Source organism: Festucalex cinctus, chromosome 17 (genome assembly GCF_051991245.1).
Source record: "Festucalex cinctus isolate MCC-2025b chromosome 17, RoL_Fcin_1.0, whole genome shotgun sequence".
In the NCBI taxonomy this organism is placed as follows: domain Eukaryota; kingdom Metazoa; phylum Chordata; class Actinopteri; order Syngnathiformes; family Syngnathidae; genus Festucalex; species Festucalex cinctus.
Window position 1 is genome coordinate 20,277,963 of NC_135427.1, and position 25,227 is coordinate 20,303,189.

The 25,227-nt window shown below is 39.9% G+C and overlaps 1 protein-coding gene and 1 long non-coding RNA gene across 2 annotated transcripts; both read left to right on the forward strand.

The window, feature by feature from the left end:
* Window positions 1-8,346: 8,346 nt before the first annotated feature.
* On the forward strand, window positions 8,347-8,988 carry LOC144005168 (uncharacterized). Its single transcript, XR_013279518.1, has 3 exons — window positions 8,347-8,412; window positions 8,701-8,800; window positions 8,875-8,988. It is a non-coding gene; the product is annotated as an uncharacterized LOC144005168 (long non-coding RNA).
* A 12,934-nt stretch (window positions 8,989-21,922) lies between these two features.
* LOC144005378 (uncharacterized) lies at window positions 21,923-24,085 on the forward strand (the record flags this gene model as incomplete). Its single annotated transcript, XM_077503504.1, is given in 3 exon segments — window positions 21,923-22,041; window positions 22,814-22,940; window positions 22,973-24,085. Coding segments are annotated over 3 exon segments (1,359 nt in total), but the record flags the coding sequence as incomplete, so codon positions are not given.
* Window positions 24,086-25,227: the final 1,142 nt, after the last annotated feature.

A 25,227-nucleotide genomic window follows, 5' to 3' on the forward strand; every position in this document is an offset into this window, starting at 1 on the left:
CTATCAGCAGAGAAAATAAATCCAAAAAATTCAAGTTTGGACTTTTTGAATTCACACTTCATTCTGTTGAGTGTGAGGCCTTTTTCCTTGAGCCTCTGGAACACTGCTCTGAGGTTCTCATCATGTTCAAGTTGGTCGGAGCCGTAGACAATGATGTCATCGCTCATGTTTTTCACTCCCTGGAGGCCTTGGAGAGTCTGGCAAATTGCATTTTGGAACACCTCTGCAGCTGATGATATGCCAAAGTTCAAGCGTTTGTATCGCCTCAGACAGACCCGTCACCAGAGCCCAGGCTTAAGGGGGGCACATGAAATGCATGGGCGGGCCCAATTATTATGAATACCATACTGACAGCATTAACTTGCCCAATATATTTGGATAAATTTATGTAGCACTGTCGTGCATCTATCCATTGAATGGAGCCCGCTGACAGTATTATCATAGACCAATCATAGGTCAATCGTGTCAAATGCTGCACTGAGATCCAACAAGACGAGCACTGATATCTTCCCTGCATCAGTGCTCAATCTTATGTCGTTCAGTACTTTAATCAGAGCTGTTTCTGTACTGTGATGAGGTCGGAAACCTGACTGGAATTTATCCAAATGTCCATTTAAGCTCAAGAAATTGCTGAGTTGATTGAAAACCACTTTTTCAACTATTTTAGCTACGAAGGGAAGGTTTGCGATTGGTCTATAATTTGCTAGCAGGGAGACATCCAGTGTTCTCTTTTTTAGAATGGGCTTGACGGCGGCTACTTTCAGACATTTAGGAAGCTCACCTGATCGAAGTGAGCAATTCATTATTTGTTGGAAATCGATCTGAACAGATTTCACAATAGTTTTGAAAAAGCCAGATGGTATTGTGTCAAGACAGCTCGTGGAAGGTTTCAATTGCTGAACCAAGTCTACTACAGTATTTTGATCCACTGAGGCAAATTCTGCCATGGTAATTAAATTATTCCTAGGTAATTTTAAGTGCTGCATCATTTTGTTATTTTGCTGGTTTGTAACAATGTTTGACCTGATGGCTTGTACTTTTTCACTAAAGTAGCAGGCAAATTCATTGCATTGATCTGTTGAGAGGAGTGCTGGCGCTGTTTGATTTGGGGGATTTGTGAGTTTGTCAACCACGGCAAATAGAGTGTGTGTATTGTTGAGGTTCCTACTAATAATTTCAGAAAAGTGTTGTTGTCTAGCTATTACTAACTCTTGGTTAGACAAAGACATTGTCTGTACAGGTCAAAATGAACTTGGAGTTTAGTTTTTCTCCACTTTCGCTCTGCTTTTCATTTCAAAGTCATTATGTTGGTAGCTCACCTCCAAGGTGTTTTAGTTCGGGATGAAATGGTCTTAGTTTTAATAGGAGCAACAGCATCCAAAACATTTGAGATTTTTGAGGTGAATTCATCCAGAAGTTCATCAACGGTCTCTGCATTTACAGTTGGTGATGCAGCCATTAATTCCATAAACATGTTGCTTGTATTCTCATTGATGTACCTTTTTTAAATAGAGACTGTAGTTGTTTGAACTTCTGGGATTGTTTGTAATTCAAAAAACACACAGGAATGATCTGAAATAGCCAGATCTTTAACCTCAACAGATAAAATGTCAACACCTTTAGAGATGACGAGATCAAGAATGTGACCTTGATTGTATGTTGGACCTTTTACATGTTGTGAGAGACCAAAAGTATCAAGTATATTACAAAATTCTTTGGTATTTTTATCCAAGTTGTTGTCAACATGAATGTTAAAGTCTCCAGTTAAGACCAGATAGTCATAGTCGGTACAAATTACTGACAGCATTTCTTCAAATTCCTCCATGAATCTGCATTTTTGCTTTGGAGGTCTATAAATTATGACAATGACGATGTTTGGTTCACCTTTTACCAAAAGACTAAGATATTCAAATGAATTAAAGCCTCCCAATAAAATTTCTTTACACTGAAATAGAGATTTAAAAATGGCAGCAAGTCCACCACCTTTACCGCCATTACGACATTTGTTCATGAAACAAAAATTTGTTGGTGTTGCCTAATTCAGAACAGTGTTGCAGGAACCTTCTGTTAGCCTTGTTTCACATACAGTACACAGACAGGATAATAAATCCGTTAAAGGTATTCCCAACAACGTCATCTCCCCGCTGCTGCAGCGCGGGGCAAACCATGTGCTGGTAAGAGAGAGACTGTCACTCGCTCTAATTTGTTTTTATGCATTTGCCCCCAACCCAGTACGTGGAACGACACCACATTAGCCGTTAGCTTGGAGAAACACGTGATAATGAAAGCTTGTCCCTGCCAGCACGGAGGTAGTGGCGTTTCAGTGAGTAGTTCCTTCCTTGGCAAATCGTTAATCACTCCTGGCAAGACTACAATCACTCACTCACTGAACTGGTATTGCAGTACGTTCACTCAATGAATCGTAAGCGAACGGGAAATGGAGGTGGCACGTTCACTCACTGACTCGTTCGTGAACCGGAAATGGCAACAGCCGCAACACTCATTCACTGAATCGTTCGTTCGTTCCTGAACCGGAAATGGCAAGACGTTCACCCACTGACTCGTTCACTTACTGAACCGGAAATGGCAACACACTCATTCACTGAATCGTTCCTGAACTGGAAATGGCAACACGTTCACCTTTGGACTCATTCATTCACTGATCTGTTCACATCTTCGCGAACGGGAAGCTTCCTCGGTGACTCGTTCCTGAACACCAATAGTGAGGCTGCATGTGTAGTAAAATCCCGCCCACGTCTGACACCTAGCTTCTGATTGGTCGTTTGCGAAAACTGACGGCTTGAGTGTGGCTGCTCTCAAATGAATGAACTGAGAAGGGAACGTATCACTTCAAGAAGTGACCCGTTCACTCACGTTCAATGAAAAGATTCGTTTTAAAGAACGAATCGGTCGTGACCGACACAACACTAGTGTTTAGGGGTTAACCAGTGGTTAAAATAACTGAGAATTGAACAACCTGGCCCAGACTGTTAGTCAGTTGACAGCAAGTGGCAAAATGGCCGCCCCCACTGAGATGGATAAATGATCAACACGCAGATGGAACACTGAATGTATGGTTTACAACTATACAGCATGGAAGTTTTCAATACCTCTGAAAATAAGACATTTAAATAAAATCTGCTGTGAAATTCAAGACAAACTAAGACATTATGTATTTGATATTGAGACACAGCTACCAACCGTTCCCCTGAAACTGAAACCACTGTAAAGAAGCACATCGATAGATTGTAAAACACTGACCCAAATGAAGACACCAATGCATCAAACGCAATAGTAAATACATTTATATAATATTTAAGTCACCTAAAGGATCGCCAACAACTGAGTGCAATTATGGAAAAATACTTCATATTTGTGACAAATGTGGAGTTCTACATATACATTTGACCATGTTGCAACAAAAAGAAATATAGTAGACAATTAAGAAGGCACACAGAGTTTAAAAAGTACAATGTGAAGTTGTGTGCACAAGTCACCTTTGTAGTTGTGAGATTTGCTGCCGCCGCTGCCGAACAATCCTTTTGTAGCTTGTGTTGACGGTCTTATGTCATTATTGAATGTACTGTACGCAGGTGAGTTTTGGCAACAGGTAAATTGTTCATTAAATTAATTGTAATTACAGTCCAATTATCTACATCAAAGAAATACTCACACACCAAAATAAATCATCAATGCTGTTCTATATTTGCCAAACAAGTTTTGAAACTCAAGAACCGCACCTCGTTGTGTGCGGTGCTCTGTGTTGGTCATCTTGACAACATAAGAGCATTAAGCACAAATATTTTCATAAAGAGTGGGCTCTCACATTTTTTGCTAGTGTATGAAAACCAACACAAACCGTTAGCACGATCTTTTAGATCCGTCCAATAAATAGGCCTTTCATCACAACGGGGGATTCAGATGAAATTAGACTCACTTTTGTGATGTTGTAATGCACAGGGCGAATTTTGTGAATATGTGTAGAAAAGTGTGAATTAATAAAGTGTGCTGTGGTCTAACGAGTCCACATTTAAAATTATTTTTGGACATTATGGACGTAATGTTCGAAGTGCGTATCAAGTAATGAAGGGGACGTTTTCGCAAAAACGTGTATTGATGCTCGTTTTATTTTGGGGCGGGGCCAAAAACGATGACGTCACTAGCTGTTGCACCACACGACTGCTTTGTGACTGTTTTGGGAAATGCTTCCGAATGTCTGTGATCTTTGACAGCAATTTAAACCCCTCAGGCAGCGGCTCCTTTCAATTTATTTTTTTAATATAGTCGCACCCAGCTCATTGTTTGGACAAAGATATTGTAGTTTGGAAACTAGTTTGTCAAGTGTTATAGTAGAGTTTAATTTGGAATGGTTTGAGTGTGGATGCATTGCTATTTTTAGCATTTGTCAGGCACGTAAGCATACTGTATATGTTTTGGGGCAAGTAATCAAGGTGAACAATAAGGTACACTATTAAGAAAAAATGCAGCACTGTATATGTTGAACACACCTAACTACCGTAATTGCCGGACTATAAGCCGCAACTTTTTTCACACGCTTTCAACCGTGCGGCTTATACAATGATGCGGCTTATATATGGATTTTTTTCTGACAGCCGCCAGGGGAGCTTGAGCAGAAACGGTAAGAGTGAGACAGTTGGAATATATGTGTCGAGGAAGACGCAACTTTAATGTAAGTTTCCGCTTTGTGCATGAATAAAATTAGCATGAACAGACCCTCATCATGGAAAATACAAGAAGTCTCAGTCTCAGTGACTTTTACCGGTATGTTATTTTTAATCAGCCCTGTTAGTTACTACCGTATTGCTGCTGTGTTACTGCCGCGTCACAGGCACTGTTTGGAAAGAAAAGCTAAGGTATATTATTAAACCTTTGAGAACTCTTTCTGTGTTCCATCTTTCTTTGTAAATATCTCATGTTTAATGTGGGCACATGCAGCTTATACTCAGGTGCGGCTTATGTATGGACAAAATTCTTTTTCCTTTAGAAATGTACTGGGTGCGGATTATAATCAGGTGCACCTTATAGTCCAGCAATTACAGTATTTTTCTCTCAGGGCATCCAGACAGCCGGAAAATACAAAAAAACAAAACAAAGTAGTATAAGACATAGAAGAAGCTAGGCTACCCGTAACCCTGGGTTTTCACCGAATGCGGTTGCGGTGCGGTTGCGGTGCGGTTGCGGTGCGGTCCGGCGACGCAAGCAATTAGATTCCATTCATTCGAATGGTGCAGTTTACACTGCTTGCGGGTGCGTTGCGTGTCGACTGCGGAAGGCCTGCGGCGTGCCGCAAGCCTTCCGCAAGGATAGACCTATTTTCTATTTTTGCCGGACGCCGCAGCAGTAGGCCTCCGGCAAATGGCAAGCTAGCACAAAACACATCGAGCGGGACAGGAAGACCGACGCAGTTTCAAAATAAATTTCCGGTTACCTTTCAGAATAAAACACTTGCCAGCTCCTATTTCGCAAGTTTTTCAGCAAAACGTGACGTGGGCGTCGCCGGGCCATGTGCTCATTCACGGTTTAGACACCAGCGAACATGGACGAGGAGAGGTTTATATTGGAGGTGGAAAACCACAAAATAATATATGATACGGCACATCCTTTTTATAAGGACTGTAATGTATTGTGAGTTTGATGTTCGCGATTGCTTGTTGTGCCCGTCTCGCTTGCCGTACTGGGCGGCAGCCGGACGCGGAAGACAGAAATAAAGAGTGGACCCGCACTGACCCGACTCTCGTTATTAATATACTTTACAAGGACAACCAAAAAAAGGATGCTGCATGGAATCTCATAGCAGAAGAAGAAGAAAAGGTTAAATCAAAAGAAGTCCACCTCTCTTTCTGCTTCTCTGTTGAGCAGACTTTCTATATGTTTGTCGTTGTGAAATGCAACATGATCGCGCGCGCGCGGTCCCGCGAGACACGTTGGGAAGTGGGCGGCGACGGAGCTGCCGGACCGCAGCTGTGCGGAGCCGGTGTGGATTGACAAAAAAATTGACCGTCCGGAGCACGCAGTCAAGACGCACCGCACCGCAACCGCACCGCAACCGCATCCGGTGAAAACCCGGGGTTAGCTGCTAACCTGAAAAAGGCAAGTTTTATAGTAAATGGATGGACTGGTAAAATAGTACTTGATTAATCCCAGAAGTGGAATTCTCGAGGTCCAAAACTTGTTTGGCAAGTATAGAAGAGCATTAATGGTTTCTTTTTTGTGGATGATTGACTTTAATTACAATTAATTACAATGAATTTAATAACCTTTTGAATTTATGCCGAAACTGACCTTAAGTGGAATGTGATATTGCTCAACAATGACACGGGAATGTCAACTCAACCTATAAAAGGATTAATCCTCATCGTTGTCTTCAGCTGCAGCAAATCTCGCAACTGCAAAGGTAACTTCACAAAACTTTGTATCGTACTTGCTAACATTTACTACATTTCAACATGGTTAAATTGAAATATATCTCTCTGTATTTGTTACTAATATGAAATATTTTTCCATAATTGCAGATGGCATTCGCTCTTCGCTCGTTCTTCCTCCTTTGCGGGATCAGTGGAGTGTTGTGTGGAGACGTAAGTTCAAATCTGACTTCAATATATACATGTATTTACTATTGTGTTTGAGTTAGTGTTCCGCAGTCTGATTTTAACAATGCGTTTATTCACAGAGGAGCCAGGATTCCAATTTCAAAGGTTGGTACAGTACCTGTATCTCAGTAACACGTTGTCAAATACATAATGTCTTAGTTTATCATGAATTTCAGAGTAGATTTTTTTTAAAATGTTTTATTCCCTTCTCAACTAACCCGCAGTCAATGGCTGCCCTAAGGGCTGGACTCAGTTGGACTCTCACTGTTACATCTACCAAGCTGAACAGCGGGCGTTTACAGATGCAGAGGTATTATAGAAGACTTCCATGCCATAGTAAAACAATCAGGGGCATATTCACTAAGAATGCGCTGCGTCCAGTAATAGCGCGAAATATTGCACCACAACTGCACCCGCAGTCTGCGCCCAGTTGCTATTCACTAATGATATTGCTCTAATCATATACTAGTGATGTGTCGGTCACGAACGAATCGAGTCTTATTCTTTTGAACGGCTCTTCAACGTGAACGATGGGAACCGAGTCTTTATCAAGAGCTCCCTAGACAGTCAAAACATCGTGGTGCATTATACACATGCACGTGCTGGTCAATGTATGTAAAGTGTTGTACACTATACATTTATATTTTCTTATTTTCGAAGAGAATAAAACTTCATTGAATGTTATTTTGTAGATTATTCCATATAATGGCATTGAAATTAAAAAACAAAACAAAAACAAAACAAAAAAACAGAAACATAAAAGAGCCAGTCTTTTGAACGGCTCTTTTATGTGAACGGCTCCCCATCACTATCATATACCGGCGCAAACACGCCCACAAAACTGACAGCTCGGAGCACATTTGCACCTGATTTACCACACATGGCAATGGATTTGCGCCAAGAACATGCTTGTTATAGTAACAGTTGCGAGAAAGATGACATCATCAGAAAGTGAGGTTGGACCGAGAGTAAGCGTTTAGAGCGCCATTAAGCTGTACAGAGCAGAGAGGACGACAATGAGGTCATCCATTCATAAAATAAAAATTATTGGTGCGATCATTTTTTGAAAATATATTTTCAGAGATTGGCGTGGGAGTACAATATGCATCTGGCATGTAAGAATGATCGTAAAATGCCCCTCTCTCTCTACCCCCCCCCCCGCCCCTGTCCGCCGTGCAAGTTGTGCTGCAAATGCCACGGACTGCTGCCATGATCCTGGGATCGAGGTTGCGTCAGGTTAATACGTGCTTTCCAAAAACGTTATTTGCGTCACGCAAACGCGGTGTGGCTATTTGCGCTGGCATTAATGAATTAGATGCTGTATATCAATGAGTCTCATTGGCATTGGGGTGGGCATATTTTGCGTCAAATGTATGCAAATTACCTAATTTACAAACGCGCATATAACACCGGCGCACCGTGACGCAATCCGTTTGGCCACGCACTTAGTGACGATTTCCCCATCTGCGCGTGTTTAGTGAATTAGGCGCTACCAGATTGCTCCATTTTTGCCGGTTAGCGCGGTGCAAAGGTGTCGCAAACCTTTAGTGAATAGGCCGCTAAGTGGTCCATCTATGTGTTGACTGAACCCTTTGGTCTAGTGTCAAAATGTCTTGCCAACTGTCAAGTGAGGGAAATCATTTTTTTTTTTTACTCTACTTTCTTTCAGAAGGTCTGCAACACTCTTGGTGGGAATCTGGTCTCCATCCATGATAGAGTGGAAAATGCAGTTGTTCTTGAACTGGCTCGGCAGGGTGGGTTTGAGCACACAGTCTGGATTGGACTCCATGATGCAATTGAGGTAAATTATTCCCATTATACACTCTGGTCAAAATGCCCTAACAATTAAGAATTACAGCATAATTAACATTCTTTTAACAGTCCACCGGAAACACCCCCCTTACAAATAAATTACTTGCTTGTTTACTTTTCACACAACAGAGACCCAGATGTTTGTCAATCTATTTCAAAAATCGTATTTCCCGTTATATGTTCCATTAAAAGAAGAAATGAGACATGGTTGGGTGTCATTGTCAATATAAGTCGGTTATATGACGGTATGACTGATTCAAATATAACTGTCTTCCAGCTTGATGTATTGTTTTGGACTGATGGCACCATTGTGGACTTCAATAATTTTGGAATAGAGCCTGGTGACAGGGGCGACTGTATACGGATTTATTCAGGCGGTATGTCAAATCAAATCAGTGATTAAAAATTGCTGTAACATTTACATGAACATTTAACCATTTATTTATTTCAGATGGATTTTGGGAGGATGCGCTCTGCAGCGAAGAGGCCCCATTCATTTGCATCCAAGATGTCAAATTTTTCAGCGGCTACGGCAGCTTTGGCGGGTTAGCCTACTAGTCTGTCCTTTTACCATCCTATCTTCTGACATTGGGAATCATGAAACCGTAATCTTGATGACACAATGAAATAATACTAAATTTTAGTTATGGATTTGTAATTCTTTTCATGATTAACTCTTTCTTCTTCACGATTCGTTATTGACATCACAATTATATACTCGTTCATAAGAAAAACACACAAATCTGCATTAAATCCTGTTGGTTTCCTAAAACCTTTAGATTGTATTGCCTGTTTACAAAATAAATTCAACATGTTGAATTAATGATGTCCTCTTTTTTTCATTGTTTGTCAAAATGGAACAGAACGACTGCCGTACATTTTGTGTCAAGGTGTTCCATTTTTTTCTAAGATCAGAAAGAAAGGCTATAATACAATCATACCATGCCTGTATTCTTAAAGATTCTGACGATCCTCTCAAAAAGTTCCTAACTTGACCTAAAAATTCCTAGCAAGGAGTCTTCGACGTGCCGAGGCTTGCAAGAGTGTATCAAGTAATGAGGGCCGCATTTTCGCAAAACGTATATCAAGGCTTGCTTCATTTGGGGGCGGAGTCGAAAATGACGACGCCCGAAGCCTTGCTGATTGTTATGCGTGCATGACAAATGCTAACAATAGCATTGAATCCACACTGACTACATTTACATGCAGTCAATATTCGAGTTAAGCTCAGAATTCTGGTTTCTGAAACAATCGAGGTAACTCGTTTACATGCGTGGCGCGCAGTTACTCCCGTTTACATGCTCATTTTTGCTCGATCACGACATGCGGACAACGTCATTGCATAAATAGACATCATTTCCGCTTATACATTCAATAAGACATTCATGTTATTCATCAATGTCACGGAGAAATCTGTATAGCCAAGCAAGGCTCCTTTAGCGAGTGGAACGTAGCTGCGCATACAAGTCGTTACTACAAAGATTCCTTGCAAATTCAAATAGGGAGACCGGGGCTAGTTGTATCACGGGTAAGTTGTCACATTGTAAGTTTCATCTCCACCAGAGGTCGCAACGAAAAAGTGAAATACTAGTTTTCTTCATATAACTGGTCAGTGGTTGTTTACTATCTGAGAAGAGAATAGGAGGATCCTGTGTGACGTATTGTTTTTGTTTCACGCGTTGTATCATGGGAAATGGGTGGCAAGAACCTAACGTGTTTTGCATGGAGTTCGATGGTTGGCACATTTGGAGGAGGATTAAGAGAAGCAGATGGTTAATGTCTGTTCTATAAATTGTACGGCCCGTCGGGGGCCTGATTAAAAAAAAAAAAGGGGGTTTTTTCTCGCATTTTCTCGCACCGAAAAGGGAAAGAAATGGCTGCAAGCAGGGAGGACAGGTTATAACTTCACGCTCAAAGCCCGGATTCCGTCTGATGCTGACGGGTTTCTAACGCTCACTTTATTGCCGGTAAGTAATTGTGACTATACATTTGTTATTTCGATTGGATTAAATAATAATAATAATAATAATAATAATCGCGTTTGTGCATTATAAAATGTGCTGAGTCATATTGTTTTGCGGTCTTATTCAGGTGTTCCCAAGCATGGTCGACAGCCACCTTGACTTGTTCCTTGTCTTGAAATGGGCTATCCTGGATCGCTAATAGTGTTGTTCCGATACCGATACTGGTATCGGCAGAGGTCCCGACACTGCATAAAAACAGTGGTATCAATCAACTTTATTTGTATAGCACATTTAAAAATCCACAAGGGAACCAAAGTGCTGCACATAAAATAAGAAAATAAAACCAGATAAAATATAAAAACATACTTAGAAATCACAAAACACATAAAATAATATAAACAAATTCATGCCAGTCTACTGCTTGTAAATATCAGTAATACTATGTGCTGAAGGCCAGGGAAAAATAATATGCTTTTAAACGTGATTTAAAAACCAGGAGTGAAGTGGCCTGTCTAACATACAGTGGTAATTGATTCCACAACCTGGGAGCAGCAGTCGTGAACGCTCTGTCACCCCTAAGCTTCCGCCTTGTTTTCGGAACTACCAGAAGCAACTGGTCAGCTGATCTTAGTAATCGGGGTGGGCTATAAGGGTGAAGCAACTCAGATAAATAGGGAGGTGCAAGATTATTCAAACATTTAAAAACAAACAACAGAAGCTTAAAATGAATTCGATAGTGCACAGGGAGCCAATGCAGTGATGCTAAGAGAGGAGTAATATGCTCACGTCTACGTGTCTGAGTAAGCAGACGAGCAGCAGAGTTTTGTATAAGTTGCAGACGGGCAAGAGCAGTCTTGCTAATGCCTACATACAAAGAATTACAATAATCAAGACGAGTTGTAATAAAAGCATGAATCAATCTTTCCAAGTCCAGTCTTGATAAAATTGGTTTCACCTTAGCTATCTGGCGAAGCTGATAAAAACTTTTCTGTACAACAGAACTAATCTGCTTCTCAAATTTAAAATCAGGGTCAAACTTAACACCCAAATTCATGACACAGTCCCTGAGATAAGGTGCTAGTGGACCAAGGTCCACACTAGCAGAGGAAGAGCTACTTGGTCCAAACAACATCACTTCAGTCTTTTCGTCATTCAGACTCAAAAAATTAAAAGAAAGCCAGGATTTATATCATTTAGACAGTCAGTGAGTTGTTGTATTGTACTGTTCTGGGCCAGGGGAAAATAGATTTGACAGTCATCAGCATAAAAATGAAATAAAATACCATGTTTTCTAAAAACAGAACCAAGAGGTAATAAATAGAGAGCAAATAAAAGAGGGCCAAGAATTGACCCCTGTGGAACCCCATGTGGAAGAGGAGCTTGAGAGGACACAAAATCGTCAATTTTTACACAAAAGCTCTTATCTTTTAAGTATGACCTAAACCATTCGAGGGCGACCCCTTGAATGCCCACATAATGCTCAAGACGAGAAATTAAAATGTCATGATCTACGGTATCAAACGCAGCAGACAAATCAAGGAGAACCAAAACAACAAACTTTCCAGAGTCTGTTGATAAAAATATATCATTTGATACCCTCAAAAGAGCAGACTCTGTGCTATGAAGCGCTTTAAAACCAGACTGAAATAATTCAGTGACACCATTTTTCTCTAAAAAGGGTAACAACTGAGAGTAAACAACCTTCTCCAATATTTTAGAAATAAATGGGAGGTTAGAAATGGGCCTGAAATTCGCACAAATGAGGGGGTCAAGGCCTGTTTTTTTTAAGTAGAGGTCGTACGACTGCATGTTTAAAATCACCTGGTACTATACCAGTAAAAAGGCTATAATTAATTATCTCAAGGACATGTGGTCCAAGAGTGTCAAAAACCTCCTTAAACAAACGAGGAGGGATGGCATCAGTAGGGGAACCTGAGGGCTTCAAATTACTGACTATTCTTCAATAATAAGAGTGACACTGGCTCAAATTGAACAAAAGTAGATGAATAGTACATATGAGTAGTTAGATCAAATGAAGGCTGGGCAATACAGGCTCTGGTTGACACAATTTTGTCAGTGAAGAACTTAAGAAATCTTTCACAAAGATCGACGGAGGCATCAAAACCAGCAGAAATAGGAACATTAAGAACACTGTTAATGGTTTTGAACAGAGCCCTGGGATTGTTACAATTAGAAGCAATTATTTCAGAAAAATATTTATGCTTTTCGGATTTCACAGTCTTTTGATATTTTAACAAGCTCTCTTTAAAAATACTAAGAGCAACTTGGAGCCTGTCTTTTTTTCCAACGACGCTCAGCTCTCCTGCATTCTCGTTTGGCAGCACGAGTAGTGTCATTTAACCATGGCTCGAGTGCAGATTTGGTGCGCCGGGTTTTCAAAGGAGCAATCATGTCCAGTGTTTGTAAACAAACAGAGTTAAAACCGACAAGCAGCTCGTCGATACTTGAACACGCAAAGCAGTCAAAGTCATCCTCGCAGAGATCCAAAAAAGTAGACGAGAAAAGAACTGCGGAGGAGGAGTTAAACGTACGACAGAGCTTAGGAGGAGCGCATAGTTCAGCCTTACGCTGAGTAGGAATATTAAATAAAATCGGCGCGTGATCAGAGAAGACAGCTTCACAAATATCCATATTGGAAACACACAAGCCATACGAGAGCACTAAGTCCAGTGTGTGTCCAAGTTCATGGGTTGGTCCAGTTACGTGCTGCACAAAACTAAAAGAGTCAATAATATTTAAAAATCTCCTGGAGATTGACTCATCAGGACAACAAATATGAATATTAAAATCCCCAAGAATAAGAACACGGTCATATTTTGGCAGAATTTCGGCCAAGAACTCTGAAAAGTCACTTATAAAATCCTTGTTGTACATGGGTGGTCGATAAATGACAGCACACAGTACAACATTAGAACGGCCCAGTTCAAATGAGCAATGTTCAAAGCTTGTGAAGGAGACTTGTAGATAAATCTGCCGGCATATAAAACAATTTTTAAAAACAACTGCTATTCCTCCTCCTTTTCGGCCTGAAGAACGCGGGGAATTAAAGTACCAGCAATCCGGCTGTAACAATTCAATGAGAGAGGAGTCACCAGTACTCAGCCATGTCTCCGTAACACAGAGAATATCCAGATCACGGGATAGAAAGAAATCCTTCAGGATAAAAGTTTTGTTTGCCACCGACCTTGCATTGACAAGGCCGAACCGAGCCGGAATCGGCGGGTCCAAAACAGTGGCTGATCGCGGAGCCCGAGACAGGGCCCGCAAATGGCGGGGATCCACCCCGCGCCAGCGGGGACGAGGGGAACAAAAGCGAGAGCGGGTCACAAGTACTCACAAGTAACATGCCGATACCATTACTTCTGACGCTAATATAGGATTTTGGATACAGCATCTTGTGTCCTGTTGGTGCGCAACATTCACTGGTATGTCATGTTCACTGCATGCCGATCTAAGATATCCTATTGGCCCTTGAATGCTCTGTACCAATGGAAGGACAGCTTTTTCATGTTGAGGAAAAAAAAAAAAAACCTTAAGTATCGGTATGGTAGTGGTATCGGCTGATACTGCAAAGCTGGGTATCAGTATCGGGAGCCAAAAAACGGTATCGGAACAACACTAATCGCTAAACGTGGAGGCTAATGAAAAAGCCGTCCAGCGTTACAAACAGAGGATCAAAAGGCATATCAGAATTGTGTTATGGATTTCTATAAATGAGAAGGGGGGGGGGGGGGGGGGGGGTCTAGTTTTATACTTGAGTGTCCACATGTTCATCTTCTCCGAATAAATAATGCATTCTGCATCTGTTTTGATACCTGCCTCACTCCTTGTGTATACGCAGTTTCTATCGTTGTAAGTTTCATCCTGACAGCTCCATTAAAGGTGCTACAATGCTAGTATGCTACGTAGAATGACTGCATGTTTCTCCAAGACTGGATTTGAAAAGAAGAATTTTGTCATCTCTGATATTCAGTTGTTAAAAGTAGACCAGATGCCATTGAAATTCTCAAGTCTCACTGTACTAAAGTCACTGCATTTCCCAAAATAAATCAAGAATAAGCTGTGGTGCTTGTTGACATAATTCCCCCATGGAACTATTGATTGTTGACTGTTGATTGTTTTGAGGGGTTGGTTTGGAGTGACGTACTTCCACAAACTGTGTCCAAATTCACAAGGCTGGGTCCTCCGAAGGGCGAATTTGTCGGCTGCATGAGGTCACTCCAGCATGCACGGCTTTACACTTTAATGAAGAATAATTACCCAGTTTTGCACAGGGCTTTGTAATAAATAAGAGTAATTTGTCCCCAAAGCAGATGTGTGACAAGGAAACAGGTGAGTCGGACCAAATTTTGTCCTAATCCCACATCTCATATGGGCTTTCAATAGTTTCAAATTGTCGCCAATACATCTCCGTAAACCTCCTCCACCCTTCGGCGTTAACGTGCTTAAATAACGGCGATTCTCCCGCTAACTTTTTTCGTGTATGGTGTTTCTATACAATCCGCCATGTTTTCTGCCACACAGCTATCCGCATGTGCATGTGCCGCATGTGCATGTGCTAAAAAATGTCAACAAAGGATCCTCCTATAGCACACAGTGAGCTTAGCTGAGTGCCAGTTATCTGTTTTGCACAAACCGAAGTAAAAAAAAATGTCAACTTCATATATTCTGAAAAAGGCGCCGTACGTACATAGACCAATTCTAGCAGTAAATCATGTGGACATGTTAGAGGAGAGATTCAGGCATCTTGTTATGCCTCAGTCACGGATCTGTTTTAAGCCAACTTTAAGCTAGGGCAAGTATTAGCCAACATGGTAGTGTCTCAAATATTTTTTTGGGGGTGGATTTGTAGTCACATATGCAAAGAATGGGCCAATGAAAAATGCTCCTCTGACAACTCTGTTTACATATGCCAGAATGGGCTCTTTGCACAAATCCAGGACTTCCTGAACTCAATACCACTCCTTCATTTCCTATCTTTCATTAGTGGACAAGCTGATTAATCCAGGTGTGCCTGACCTAAGTAATCAGGGCGACATTGGTCAGGCACACCTGGATTAATCAGTTTGTCCACTCATGAAAGACAGGAAACAAAGGATTGGTGTTCAGTTCAAGAAGTAGTCGAGCTGTGCAAAGAGCCCATTGCCCTTCAGGTGATGAGTCTGAAGAGTGAGGAAATGAGTTTGCTAGGTTTTGTTTGATTGTTTAAAAATTGATTTTTCCAGTTGTTGGAACTACAGTATGCCCACATGTCAGGACTGGTTTAAATTTCATGATGAACCATTATCAATCCGTTCACTGAAATGCTTTATTTATTTTTATTCTATTTATTTATTTATTTTATAAATTCAATTTAATCTGAAATTTCCAGTTTAAGGGAAGCAAAACAGGCATTTGAGGCTGAAAGCTATGACCTCCATGTCAGCAGTTCCTAAGGACTTTAATCTATTTCATAATACTAGTATTTTATGTTAAAGTTTGCTCAATGGCTATAGCAAATTTTCAAGTTGTTTTTTTCCCCACAAAATATGAAAATGACATGAATACAAAAAATATACCGAAGACTTTGGTCTTTCATCTGGTATACATTTTGTTTATATATGATGTCTTGATTCCAAGAAATAGATAAAAGTGTAAAAAGTGATACAATTAGCCCCGGTCTACCCCTAGGGGTTAGGGTTAGAGGGTTGATGAAGAAAATAGAAGAGCGTGTGCGCAGTGAAAAACAATGCGCCGTTCAATCAAGGGATTCAGAATACATTTATATGAACAAAAATTTGGGTAATGAAAGGGGTAACCTAGAGGTCTGATTCGTGGCTTTTAAAAACCCGACTAAGAGCATATTTGGGTTATTGCGTATGTTTACGTGGCTTTACAAAACCGAACAGTGCCAATATTCGGGTTTTAAAAAGGGTTATTAGCTGCATGTAAACATAGTCACTGTATCAAATAAAATAAAATAAAATCATAATGCTCCCAATCACTCCAATAGTCCCAAATCAATTTTCAGATTTCTGCACAATGGATTGATATTATTGCAAATAAGTGCCAGTTTAATTTTGCTGGACAAAAAATACATGACATTGTTAGGATCTGGGTTTTGGTTTGGTTTTTTCTTAGTCACGTTTTCCTTGTGTCTCTTGTTCTGTCACTGTCTCATCAAGTCTTATCATGTCCACCTGTGCTCGTTTTCCCCTTCCCTTGTGTTATCCAATCAGCTCCCCAAGCCACTTGTGTCTTTTCCAGGTGTCTCTCGTTAGTATGTGTATTTAGTTCCCTGCTTTCATTCAGTCCTTGTCAAGTCTTTGTTGTTGTTGTTATCATCACACCTTGTTTTCCTGCGCCTCTGAGTGCTGCACGTTTAGTTTGAAAGTAGTAAGTTTAGTTCCCAGTTTTGTTTTGGACTGGTTTGTGTTTCGTTGTACTTTGTTTATGAGTTAAATTGAAGAATACTTCCAAGCACACCAGCCACGCCTCGCCTTGCCTCCCTCCACTTTGGTCCTCAATCCCACACAAACCTTAACATGACATGACCTTATTGTAGAAAAACTGAACATCTTGAGATTCTTTAACTAACAATTAATGTCAGGCAGTTGTTCCGTTCCAATTTGCCACACAACAAAAAAAGGACGTCATTTTTTTAATTGAATATGTTGGCTTTATTGCAGCCATTTGGAAAATAAGCAATACAATCAATAGGTTTGAGAAAATATGACACCAACCATAATTTAGGTTTACATTTGTTTCTTTTATGAACAAGTATGTAATTGTGTTGTCAATAATTAAGCATTTTGGAGGAAGAAAAGAGTTCACCATTAAAGGAAATACAAAGCCATAACTAAAATTTGATATTGTTTCATTGCATCACTATGATTAGGGTACTACATTGTGACAGATGGCAGGCTGGTCAAGGGACAGATTACCAACTGCCGCCGTAGCCGCCATAGCTGCTGCAAAGCTTCGCATCTCGGATGCAAACGAATGGGGCCTCGATGTCACAGGACTCATCCTTCCAAAATGTATCTGAGGGAATAAATATTTCAATGTTAAATGTTGTTTTTCGCGACCTCCTTGCCTAAAGCCAACCTGAGGATGTTGTGACCATGTTGAAGTATCCTTGAGCAAGATATTGAACCCCCAGTTGTTGCTGATGCTGCGTCATCAGTGGATGAATGAGTTGTCAAAATGTAAAGTGCTTTGAGAGTCTTAGTGGAATAGCGTAACTGATGTACCATTTACAATGCAGATAAACAGGATGAAGTGAATCACAAATAAAGAACTGTTTAAGTATGACGGCATTATTTTCATAGTAAATATGAATAAATGATTTGACATACCGGCTAGAAAATACTGTACACAGTTGCCACTGCCATCAGGCTCTCCTGGACCAAAACGGGTGAAATCCACAACGGTGCCATCAGTCCAAAAGAACTCATTATCCTGGAAGACAAAGATAGATTTGAATAAGTCATACCTTCATTTAGAGGGGAAGTCAAACTTTAACATTTATTGAAAATAATTTGTTATATGGGATCTCCCTAGTTCTAAACATGACATTCTGATTAATATTTTGTTTGTGGAATATGAGTGAGTTAGGGAGCAAAATATACCCGTACGGAAAATATGACTTTTGAAATAGTAGACAAACAGCTGGGTCTTTGAAGTAGTGTTGTGTCGGTCACGACCGATTCGTTCTTTAGAACGAATCTTTTCAGTGAACGTGAGTGAACGAGTCACTTCTTGAAGTGATTCGTTCTTCTCTCAGTTCATTTGAGAGCAGCCACGCTCATGCCGTCAGTCCTCGCGAACGACCAATCAGAAGCTAGCGTCAGACGTGGGCGGGATTTTACTACACATGCAGCCTCACTATTGGTGTTCAGGAACGAGTCACTGAGGAAGCTTCCTGTTCGTGAAGATGTGAACGGATCAGTGAGTGAACGAGTCAGTGGGTGAATGTGTTGCCATTTCCGGTTCAGGAACGAACAAATGAGTGTTGCGGCTGTTGCCATTTCCGGTTCGCGAACGAGTCTGAGTGAACGTACTGCCATACCAGTTCAGTGATTGTAGTTTTGCCACGAGTGATTCACGATTTGCCAAGGATGGAACTACTCACAAAAACGCCACTACTTCCGTGCTGGCGGGGACAAGCTTCCGTTATCATGTGTTTCATGAACGAATCGGTGAAGAAATCTTTTGAACGGTTCTTTTAAATGAACTGATTCTAGTGATTCAGTTCACCTAAAATAACTGTTTAGCCCATCACTACGGAATGTGAAAATTATACACGTAATTATTTTGTGAGCTGGCTATTTCTTCAAACATATGTGAACATGAGTGAGTTCCAAATTTTGCCAACCGTCCATGTATGGGTAAGTTGTGTTTGGCTACAGGAAAAAAAAAAAAAAAAGAATTGCGAAATCTGAATGGAAATGCTCGAAATTTTGTGGAAAAAAATAGGCGTAAAATTATTGTGGATTTTTCAGCCTATCGCTAAAAGAAGATTGTGAATTTAGCTACGGTAACAGGTTTTGCTTATAAATCATGACAGGACTGCATATCGTGTTGCAAGTCACACGTACATATTGCAGTCACAAAAAAATGGTGGCAGGCGATCAAGTAAGGTATATTTGGTGGAGGGGGGTGGGGGGTTCAATAAAATTGAAATATTTCTATCACTAATAAAATAAGTGAACTGAACCGAAGTGATTAGGTGCTATTGTAACAACATCTATATTTCCTTTGGTAGACCCTGTATTAGTGTGGATTGCAAGGTGAGCACATGCTCAATTGCATTAGAAAGAATCACCAAAATCCACCACCCCAAACCTCAAATACCAATTGTGTTCAGTATGCTGTAATTCTTGGGGCATTTTGACCAAAACATGTCAAAGGGGTAACTCTTTTAGAACAATAAAAAAAACATAAAAGCATAATGAATTGTTTAAGAATGCAGATCAAATTCAAATGCGGTTATCCTCAACACGTGACGTGACTTATTGTTGTAGTGCTTTACCGAAATCGCATCATTGAGTCCAATCCAGGCTATGTCACTACCACCCAGGCGAATCAGTTGAAGAACAACTGAATTTTCCAGAGAATTGTGGATGGAGACCAGATTCCCACCAAGAGTTTTGCACACTCTCTGAAAGAAAGTCAAGTCAAACATTGATGTCACTCATTTGATTCACCAGACAGTTGGTAAGACATTGGACATCTACAAGTCTTCTAATACCTCTGCATCTACAAACGTCCTCTGTTCAGCTTGGTGCATGTAACAGTGAGAGCCCAAGCGAAGCCAGCCCTTAGGACAGCTATTGTCTGCAGGTTAGTTGTTTTAAGAAGAGAAGAAGATATTTCAATGAAATTCAGTTTTAACTGTACAGTATTTCACAAAGTATCACTGAGACACAGCTACTGTACCAACCTTTGAAATTGGAATCCTGATTCCACTGTAAAGCCAAACGAAGACACCAATGGATCAAACACAATAGTAAATACTAAATACATTTATATATTGTTTAAGTCTGGAGGAGATTTTGACTTACGGAAAAAGTCAACACCCCACTGATCCCACAAAGGAGAAAGAACGAGCGAAGAGCGAATGCCATCTGTGCAATTATGGAAAAATATTTCATATTTGTAACAAATATAGAAGGATAGATTTACATTTCACCATGTTGAAACAAAAAAAAATTGTGTGAAGTTACCTTTGCAGTTGCGAGATTTGCTGCTACTGAAGACGACGGTGATGAGTTATCCTTTTATAGGTTAGGGTGACGCCGATTTCACACGACACTTCAGGTGAGTTTTGGCAGCAAGTAAATTGTTCATTAATTTAATTGTGATTAATTGTAATTAAAGCCCAATCATCCACAACAAAGAAACACCCACACACCAAAAATAAACTATTATTGCTATTCTGTCTTTGCCAAACAAGTTTTGGTCATCGAGAATCACACCTCTGGGATTCATCAAGAAATATTTTACCTGTCCATATGTTGTAATGCACTTGAAATATTAGATAAATACCATTAAAATTAATAAAATAATAATAATAATACAATTAAAATATGAGGTTGTTTAAATTCGTATTTTTCATCCTTTATTTTATTCATTACATATTACTATGTGAAAAGGGTGGGAAAATATACACACACAGAAATAATTATTGTATTTGGCCTACAAACTTCATGTAAAGAAATTTTTTGGTGATACATTCCCCCCCACCCAAATTCCTAGTTATTCCCAAAAATCCAAACAACAACAGTCTAAGCGTCACACATTGCGTGGTTAAGATACAGCTGCCTGTGATTATACACCAGGCCAGCAGGTGGTGTTGTGTACACATGAAGTGGACCCTCTTTCGAACCTATGGGTATATGCTACGGAAGAGGCGGGACTGTTTTTGCACATCAGTTTGGTTCCGGTTCGGTTTGCGACGTGTAGGGTGCGTCAAAATACTTGTGCTTCCGACTTTGTGCCCCTCGGTTGCGCGTTCGCAACCGGGATTGGAAACAAACTGATGTGCAAAATCACGTCCCACCTCTTCCGTGGCATATACCCCATTGACTGTAGTGGTACGAGGCCTCATGAGGCTTCATCACATAATTGAACGTTCACCCAGGTGAGTCTAGGTTTGCTCATCTCCATGACCAGCAGTAGGAGTCACCATTACACCACTGATGTGTATGTAGCTCAAAATAAGTCAGAGAAGATATGCAGAGAAATATTCTTGACAACAATATGTTCTATTCAGCCCCACTAGTCTAAATACAGTATTTTGGCTAATATTGCGTGAGTGGAATATGAGTTAGGCAGCAAAATCCAGCACTTTTTTATCAATATCAGAAGGCGGCCATTTTGCCACTTGCTGTCGAGTGAAAGTGACATCACAGTTGCTCGGATCTCAGGTAACAACTAATCAAAGCGATATGACGATATTGCCATTATCTTTACATCCCAACTAAATATGGTATTCTGTAGGGGTGTGCCAAAAAATCGATTCATAAAAGAATCGAGATTCTCATTTATTAATCGAATCGAATTGATATTAATATACAAAAATCGATATTATTTAAATTAGAAATGAAGAAGAAGGGGAAAAGGCAGTTGTAGCCCACATGCTGTTTTTGTGGAAAAAGGCACTTACAATACAAAATTAAAAAATGTTTAAACAAAAAAAGACAATTTAATGTGATTTTATCTTGCAAAGTAGTAGATCATGGCAATGTTGTGCATATATGTAAATTGAAGCATAAATCATATGTCAATCAAATTTTGAATCGAAAATCTTTTGTTTTTTTGTTTTTAATCGAAAATCTTTTGAATCAAGATTCGAAAATCGATTCTGAATCGAATCGTAGACCCAAAAATCGTAATCGAATCGAATCGTGAGACAGTCAAAGATTCCCAGCCCTAGTATTCTGGTTTATATTGTGTGAGTGGAATGGTGATGGCTCGTGGCTACGTCATCATAGCTGAACACGTCATTTCCGTGTCCAAACCTACTCCGATATAACGGTGCAATTCTGTGTCCTGTGTTGTAATAACAGAAACGATGTCAATAAAACGATATCTTACTACCGCTTTCCTCTGGACGAAAAGAAGAAACGTAGATGGCTGACACTGATACGGTAAAATGAATCTTTCTATACTATACATTATAACTCCTTTTAAGTGTAGGCTAGCGTCAGGAGCTAGCTAGTAGCTATAGCTTGCTAGTATTGGTGCTAAACATTACCATAGATAAGATAACGTTACTTGTTTATAATGGAGGGCCACATTAAGAAAAAAAACACAGATGTAGAGATTAAAGTAGTCATTTATGAGAATAAAGTAAGAAAAATTGATTGTAAAGGCATATCTAAGAATATAAAGTTATATTTGGGAATAACGTCATTATACGAAAATAAAGTAATCTTTTAGGAGAAAAAAGTTATCATTTAGGATATTAAAATAGTAAATGATTATTATTATTTACAACATCTAAGTTTTTAATGAGTAGTTTTACGAGATTATACAATGATTTACCAAGATCAAAGTATATTGACGTGAATAAAGAGTGACTACAGTATTCAAGTCATTATTTCTCAGAATAAAGTCATTATTTACAAGATTAAAGTTACTATTTATGAATATAAAGTTGCAAATTGTTGTTTTTGTCAGGGGATGAGGGGAAATCAGAAGACGGATATTTCAACCTTTTGATCCAGATCCACTGCAATATCTCCTGTACAAACACAAGAAGGATTGTAGTATCTGTGCTGTACAGAAAATCATTAGATTTTATTGGGGAATGCAAAAACAAACACACACGTGTCTATATACAGAAAGTTGGTTCTGAACCTACTTCAATTTGTTTTGAGCCACTTATTTAAGTAATGTTCTGTATTTTTTTTTTTCTAGGCGTAAAGATTTCACCCCAAACCAGAACTCAAAGGTCTGTGGATGGCATTTTCCTCATGGCAAAGCAGCTGGGCCGACACGATTTGCCTGTCATGAGGGAAAAACCACAACAACCATCCAACCAAACGTAAAAGGAAAAGGCTGATTGCGACCCTAGAGGATGACGAAAGAGGTGAACCAGGTCGGAGTCACCATGACACTGCTCAAAAGACCCGACCCGAAATTGAAAATGTAATGCTCAAAAAAGAAATTGACAAATTGAAGGAAGAATTAGACAAACAAAAGCAAATGTGTTCAACTGTTTTGGTGCTTGAAATTGACAATGAAATGCTCAGAAAATAAAATGACAAACTGAAGAAACAATTGGAGAAACAAAAACAAACATTTTCATTTAGTCAAATCTCCTCCTGCCCTGATAGAATTAACTATTACACTGGCCTGCCCGATGCTGTCACAGTCTTCTTTTTGGAGGCTCTGCTTTCTAAATTTGATCTCCAGTATCACTTTGATTGGAATGTCCAAAAAATGCCCCGTATTGATCAGTTGCTATTGACTTTGATGAAGCTCCGGGTGAATTGTGGTATCAGAGACCTTTCCACGATATTTAATTGCTCCCGTGCCACAGTCACCAACATCTTCATCACCATCTCCAGTGCCCTGTATGACATTTTGTATGTTGGCATGATGGAAAACAAAATTCCCTCCAGAGCCAAGAACCAAACCTCCCTGCCAGATTGCTTCCAGCCATTTCCCAATTGTCGGATTGTGCTAGACTGTACTGAAGTGGCCGTCTCAAACACAGAAAGTTTGTACACCCAAAGTCTTCTATACAGTCATTACAAAGGATGTACAACACTTAAAGCTCTGATTGGAGTAGCACCTAATGGAGTAATAACCTTCGCTAGTGACCTATATGGTGGAAGCACATCGGACAAAGCAATAACAGCAGAATGTGGAATACTTGAACAGCTTGAAGCAGGAGACATGGTGATGGCCGACAACGGCTTCACCATTCGTGACATTCTGCCAGCAGGTGTCTCTATGAACATCCCAACATTCCTTGTGAACGGACAGTTCACAATGGAGGAAGTGAACCACAACAGACTTGTTGCCTGTGCCAGAGTTCATGTGGAGCGTTCCATTCAGCATCTGAAAACATTTCACATTTTGTCCTATATCCCATACCAGTATAAAAAGCATGCCAACAAGATCCTCAAAGTTTGCATTTGTCTCACAAATTTACAGACACCCATCCTCCGTGAAATAGCATGAATTTCCTGTCGATGATTATTTTTGTCTTTTGATCATCAATTTTCTGAAAATAAATTTGGAATTCTCTCTTTAAGGTCTGTGTTTGTCTGTAAGAACATTATATTATCAAAACATTTGTGTTCAGTTCACCTGATGGAGCCCTATCTTTAAAAAAACAAAAACACTTCACACTGGTTGTCACTCCCACTCCATTTATTACATCATTTTTTCCTCGTTACTTGCTTCTTAAATAAAGCACAAGACGAAATAGCCGTTAAACTGTTACAAATGCACATGTTGCTACATCTTTTCAGCAGGCTTCAACATTCAGAATTTAAATTCTCAAACGGATAAATATCGCATGGTTGATACAATTTTCACTTAACATCTAATAGAATTTGGGGAAGGAGATAATCCTTGTAAAATGTTTCTAAAGCAGTAATGTTGTTAGCCCAACCGGGATCCTTATGGATGGGCAAGATCACGAGATCCAGAGGAGCCCATACCACCAGGTGACATGTTCCAGCTCCCGTCAGGCACATGTTTCCCTAAGTCTGATGCCAGTAGTTGTGGGTCTGCTTCAGTTTCATTAAGCCGGTATCTTCATCCAGTTTGAGAAAAATGTCTTTTGCCTCTGCTGCCTGAATTATGGTCTTCCTCCTGGCTGCATAAGGACATTTTATTTCAATGTTGCAGTCATCAGATACCATCCCATCTGGGGAACCACCAAGCAGGCCACTGTCAGAGAGGAACACTCCAGTCTACTGGACCGTAACACCAGTGTGCTTTGTGTACTCTTCTCTTGCCTTTTGTTCATGAACGATTCCCCAATCACAAGCCTGGTGGCAGAAAAGGTATTCCATACACAATGTCAACACAAACATATCTGATATTTTTGTCAAAAAAAAAAAAATGCAAATTAGGGAATTTAACCATTCAAAAGCCTATTTCAGAAATGATATAACAAAAGTGTCATTATATATACACATTCAAAAAAATGTGGTTATAATGGAGGTTAAGTCTTGTGCTGCACAAACATAATGAACAAATCCAACGTACTAGTGTGACAGTCAAAGTCATATCAATCATTTTGTGTCCACCCCCCCCCCACACACCAAATCAATTATACCTCAATTCTGAAAATTAAAAAATGTCAAGGGAAA